This window comes from Theobroma cacao, chromosome 5, assembly GCF_053813885.1.
Source record: "Theobroma cacao isolate CCN51 chromosome 5, ASM5381388v1, whole genome shotgun sequence".
NCBI classification, from domain to species: Eukaryota; Viridiplantae; Streptophyta; class Magnoliopsida; order Malvales; family Malvaceae; genus Theobroma; species Theobroma cacao.
The window spans coordinates 37519662-37525661 of NC_142643.1; the positions used below are offsets into that span (position 1 = coordinate 37519662).

General features: G+C 40.4%; 2 protein-coding genes across 2 annotated transcripts; one reads left to right on the forward strand and one right to left on the reverse strand.

The window, feature by feature from the left end:
- The first annotated feature begins 56 nt into the window (after positions 1–56).
- On the forward strand, positions 57–740 carry LOC18599199 (Calcium-binding EF-hand family protein). Its single transcript, XM_007029062.3, has one exon. It carries the CDS (start codon positions 132–134, stop codon positions 558–560), a length of 429 nt encoding a protein of 142 aa, XP_007029124.1. The 5' UTR covers positions 57–131; the 3' UTR covers positions 561–740.
- Positions 741–1119: 379 nt separating this feature from the next.
- Positions 1120–5090, reverse strand: EIF3C (eukaryotic translation initiation factor 3C). Its single transcript, XM_007029063.3, has 4 exons — positions 4937–5090; positions 4513–4571; positions 2601–4382; positions 1120–2226 (listed from the first exon to the last, which is right to left on the reverse strand). The coding sequence occupies exons 2-4, from the start codon at positions 4534–4536 to the stop codon at positions 1276–1278; spliced, it is 2757 nt and encodes a 918-aa protein (XP_007029125.1). The 5' UTR covers positions 4537–4571; positions 4937–5090; the 3' UTR covers positions 1120–1275.
- Positions 5091–6000: the final 910 nt, after the last annotated feature.

A 6000-nucleotide genomic window follows, 5' to 3' on the forward strand; every position in this document is an offset into this window, starting at 1 on the left:
AAATCCAAGGACAAGATTAAGTAATTTTAGCCTCAGCCCTTATCCCCACTGTCCACCCAGCGACTGCTACATATACCCATTACAGTTCACCCTTCGACACCCAAAAAACAGGAAAGTTTGAAATTTCAGACATGGGAGTGGTGATCATCGACGGATCAACGGTGAGAGCCTTCGTCACAGACGAGGAACAGTTCAAGAAGAGCATGGACGAGAGTTTCGCAGCACTTGACCTCAACAATGACGGGGTTCTATCCAGGTCCGAGCTACGGAAGGCCTTCGAGTCCCTGCGCCTCATCGAGACCCACTTTGGGGTCGACGTGGCCACGTCCCCGGAGCAGCTCACCCAGCTTTATGACTCCATATTTGACAAGTTCGATTGCGATGGCAGCGGTAGCGTCGACCTGCCGGAGTTCAGATCCGAGATGAAGAAGATCTTGCTTGCTATTGCCGATGGACTGGGGTCTTGCCCTATCCAGATGGCTCTCGAGGATGATGACCAAAGTTTTCTCAAGAAGGCTGCTGACCTTGAGGCTGCCAAGCTTGAGGCTCAAGCTTCCTGATCGATGCTGTAAGGTTTGTGAACTTAATAATAATGTGCAGTGCAAATGCTATGACTAGGAGTGCTGTGCTTGTTTGTTGTAATTCTGGCTAGTTTGAAAGAGCAGGTTTGTTCCTGCTAAAGACTGTTAGTACTTATGTACCATGGATTTCGTGTCTTCCAATGTATAGTTTACTTAGAATTCTTAGGGGCAATAAGATTAGATGAGGTAATTCTCCTTAAAACCCCAAGTATAAATCCAAGTTCTAAGTTCCAACCCATGATTCCCCCCATAAGTTGTGAAGAAATATTGTTAGTAATGATTCACCCACAAACTGCTATATCACAACCATTGGTGGTTATTTGGCTTTTCAACTTTCAATCCAACCAAAAAGCTCAGGGCTGTTAGCCACCACCTACATACAGGCACCATATGGCATGCCAGGCTCCACAGGCAGCAGCTTATCGGCCATTCTTTTATCCTTTCAGATTATGCCCAGTTTCAAAATTGAAACATTGTTTTAAATAGCAGTAAACAAACATTCAAAAAATCTAAAGATATCAAGACCAGCACAGACAAATGCCATATTAAGTCCCATAGCTCTCACATCCATAGATGAAAAGTACAAAATCCAATAATCAAAGTTCAAAAGCCTTCTAAAGATTCTCGAGGCAAATAACTTATAAGATTAAAAAAAAAAGGAAAACAAAATTAGCTTCAAGATTACTGCCAAGTATCAACCTCGAACACCCCGGTGGAGATTGACCATGCGAGCTGAAGCATCCATCTGGGAACCTCTCATTCCCAAACCTGTTCTCCCAGAATATCCACCTAGTCCTCTTGATTGACCTGACCGATCCCTTGAATAACCACCTCCAGCAGTCTGTCCTAATGCCAATGGTCTACCACCAGCACTGTATCCCGAACGCCCAGAACTACCTTGCCTTCCCTGTGTGAAGGGCAAGTCTTGCCACCTACCAACGGCAGCTGTCCCAGCAGCAAATTCCTGGTTATCTCGCCGCCTTAATGGCAGATCCAATCCACCACCACCAATTCTTGCCTCTACTGCCCTTTCGTTACTTTCAGCAAGTACTGAAAGCTTCTCTGTCAGCTGGAATGCCAAAGCCTGCAACCTTGAGTGCTCAACATCATAGAAGACAATGCACCGCGTTGGCTGGTCCCAACTTGCATGGAGCTCTTCATTTATCATCATCTTGCTAACTATGCTATGAGTCTGGGAATCTGAAAGGTCAAACATTTTTGTGAGCTGGTCCAAGCTTAGCGAATCATAGGATGAGCAGTAAGTAAACAGGTAAGTCCTCAAAGCCTCTTCCTTGATCTTGGCTTTCAGCATGTCGAGCACATTCTCCCGATTTCTAAGAAGCTTCCAAACATCAAGGGAATTAATGACATCAAAGGCCTTCTGGAAATCTCCCCTGCAAAGGGCTCTGGTGGCAGCCATTACATGGTCCCGCACATTTTCCGGGGGTCCTGTAAATGTCTGCCTCTCACTCATCTCAAGCAACCGCCTAAATGTCTTACTTATCACCTTCCGTTTGGCATCAAGAGTGTTGGCTGCCATGTTAGGCACCTCAAGCAGCATTGCACATATCAAATGCACAGCCTCCAGAAGCTCAAGGTTGATGTGCATATGGTAGGGCATCTGGCGCCTCCTTTCCAACCTTTCCTGTAAGAATACACAGATTCACATGTATACGTCCTTAAACAACTATATAATAATATGGAATCCCCATTAGAGTTCATAATATTACAATGTTTACAAATGGAGGTAAAATTCACAACTTCTTTATGCTACTACATTTGTTTCTATAACTTAAACATTAAAATGCCTCATAGAAACATCATCTGTTCAACCACATTGGAAAGAACACCATTTAACCAACTAATCAAAATATTTATTAAAAATTCATACTAATCAGAAATAAACACACGAAAGCATCAAATGCAAAAAGTGAAAAAAACAATGCTATGCAGACATTAAGATTATCAGTTCAACCAATTAGGATTATAATCTGCCAAGGATCATATGATAATCAGTACCTGTTCTGGAGTCTTCTCATGATATCGACTTTGTGAGACACCTTGTGCAAGCAATTCCTTCACTCTCCCACCAGAATACAGTTCGGAAAGGCAGCCATGTCCTTCAGCAATTAGTCCAACTCGGACGGCACAAAGTCCAACCTGTGCCATTGCCCGGTTAAAAAGTATCTGTGTTGAAACATCCATATGCTGAATTTTATCCTGCAAATGACTCATCAGCAGCAAATCACGAGCTACTGAAAACTCATCAAAAAGAGCATGGTGATAAATATCACAAAGCATAGCACGGGCTTTGGTCCGGTCATCTCCACTTTTGTATATGAGAGACACTAGGATATCCATCAATGCTCTACTATTCTCAGGGAAGGAAGGCTTCCGAGACACAAGCTCTGGAGTGACAACAAATGCAGATGGACCCCGACTTTCCTCCACTTTAGGCTCATCACCATCTTTTTCTCCATCAGCATCTTCTGATAGCTCAGCCAGTTTCCTCATAGCATCATAAACCTCTTGAGGCTTATAATAGACGAGTTCAACACGCCTTAGAGCAACTTTAGCAGCAGATTTCAAATCACCACTACGCTCAAAATACTCCTGGACATTCTGAGCAAGGACCAAAAACATAGGTTCATCTCTCAGTCTTTCAACATATTCACGCGTGTGTGGATCAATGCACTGCAAGCTCTTGAAGAACTCATTATCTATTCTCTCAAGGAAGGCCACCAAATTTCCCCAAACACGGATTGTGCCATTATAGTCTGCTCCCTTCTGTGTTTCATTCTCATCAGGCTCAACCATATCATCAACCACGATGTTAGGGTACTGAACAAGAATGTCCAATATGACAAGCATATTCTGCACACACTTCTTCCACACATTTATAGGCATGTGTCCACTAAGACCCGGATTGACATCAAACTGGGCAGAGATAACACTGAAAAGGATCTCGAGCTTCTGTGCAGGAGTCTTGGCAACCTTTGTCAAGAAGGTGAGCTGCTCAACCTGTTCAAACTTTCCAGTTCCCTTCCTCCCCCTAGCAGCCACAACCTCTTTAAACTTCTTGTTCACCGTATCCCAGGTAATCTCACTAGGGTCCTTCTTAAACTCCCTATCCATCAACTTATCTTTCCTGCTCAGCTTCTTCTCCCAAGCCCCGTCAGCAGCATCATCCTCTGGTTCTTCCCCCTCGTCCTCCTCATCGGTCGACTCAGCAATCTGCAATGGGTCCTCAAACTCAGAACCCGATTCATCAGATTCCTCATCTTCATCTTTCTCCTCCTCACTCTCAGGATTCTCCCTATGCTTATTAATCAATTCCTCATACTGCTTATTGTTCTTCTTCAGCTTCTGTTTCATTGAATTCAAAGCCTTGGCATTACTACTACTCATTTTCTTTTTTGCTTCCTTATTAGCCAAAGCTTGCGCTAAGAAATCCTCCAACATAACAAGACACTTGATATAAAGATTCGGAACTCTGTCCGACTCGGTAACACGCATAACTTTCTCCAGCTGTTTATTAATCTTATCAAAACTCTCTTGCAAGCTAACCCAGTCATTTATTTTCATTGCATTCTTCATCTGATCAACCGTAACTGTCATCTCCTCAAACCTCTTATCTTTAGCAGATCTAACCACCCGCTTTTGCCCATCAGAATCATCACTATCACTAGCATTACCTTGTAGATATCTGCTTCCAGACTCAGTGACCACGATGTCCCCAGCTCCACCATTCTCAATTTCGTCCTCGAAATCACTCTCCTCTTCCTCGGTGTCACTACCACCCTATTGTAAATAGACAAAAAGTAGAAAATTACTAAAATTCAGCAAAAGTTTCTAACTTCCCACTAGAATATTAGGTTAAAATGCAACATATTTTAAATTCCAACGTCCAAAAATAAATAAATAAACAAACCTGAGTCCAGAATCGCGACGCCATTGTCTTCGCCTTTTTTAGGGTAAAGTATTAGAAAGCTGCAAAAAGAAGAAAGAAATCAGAATTTCTTAAAACCAAATGAAAGTAATATTCGGGACCCGATCACAGGAATAATGAGCTTAAGTTAGTAATAATTAAATTTTAAATCTATTGATTCTATAGTAGAATTCAGTAAAACTAATCAAATTTTTTAAAATTTACATTAAAATTGAGACCCTTTCATCTATTTTCAGTTAATAATCAACACAAAACAAAAAATTATTGCTCTAAAAATTTCCTACGCCTACGAAACACGGAAACGCATCGACAACATAAGTTCAAACAAAAAGAAAAGGAAAAGAGGGATAATAACGCCGCCGTCGACGGCTGGGGCACCAATTTCAACCGGAGAAATAAGAATTACCTGGATGTCGCCGGTGCGATGCCGTTTAACTGGCGAGTCTGTTGATCTGAGCTTCGTACCGGAAGCGCTGGAGAGTAGCGGCGTGCTCTGAAAGATAAGGAACGTGAGTGAGTCGGCTAGGTTTTAGATTCTTAACGACAAAAAGAAAATATAAATAAAAAAAAAAAAACTTAATATATAGGGCAAATAAATTGGGCTGGGTCTTATAAATTTTTAATCTTGTTGGGCCCCTTAAACATCATTCGCTTTTAATTGATTTAAAGCCCAAATTTGAAGCGCTAATCTTTAAATCTAATTGCAGCTTCTGGGCCAAGGCCCAATTTAAACCTCAAGGCTTAAGGTCCTCTCATTGGATATATAACAAGAGAAAAAAGAGACTGCCATTTTATTTTATAAAATTAAGTAGTTCTAAATTGAAATGTTGGAAGAGTGAAGGAAAATTAATTTTCACATTTTCTTCAAGAAATTCTTTTAAATAAATTATCTTCTATATCAGCGGTGAAAATTTTTAAACACTGTAAAAAAATTTTACAGGATTACGATGGTATAGGATGGTAATCCTTTTTATCTCTTCACCGAATATAAAATGATAAAAATTATACCTATTTTTTTTTATACTGTTTCTTCTAGAACCCATTCATGATGAAAAAAAATTAGTTTAAATCCCACGAAACAAATTTATTCAATATTCTCAAAAGTGTAGATATTTTTCTAAAAATTTATCCAAAAAAAAAGTTTATTTTCTAACGTACCAAACAAGTCCGGATAATGTTTTAGAAAATGAAACAAGGATGTTTCCTTACCAAACGAATTTAGCAATTGGGAGAGACATTCATTTAGGAGTCAATATCTAAACTGCTACATTTATTGCTTAACTAATCCTGTTGGTTCCGATTCCAACTTTCCACCATTAAAATGGAATTTATCCATTTTCCTCTGAAAGTGATATCTGCGCTATATTTCTCTTTTCTTTTTCTAAACCCCCCTCAATCATTAAAGGAATGGAAAGAGCACAGCTTCAACCAATTAATCATATTCAAAATTCAACATTCTAACCTTTGGTT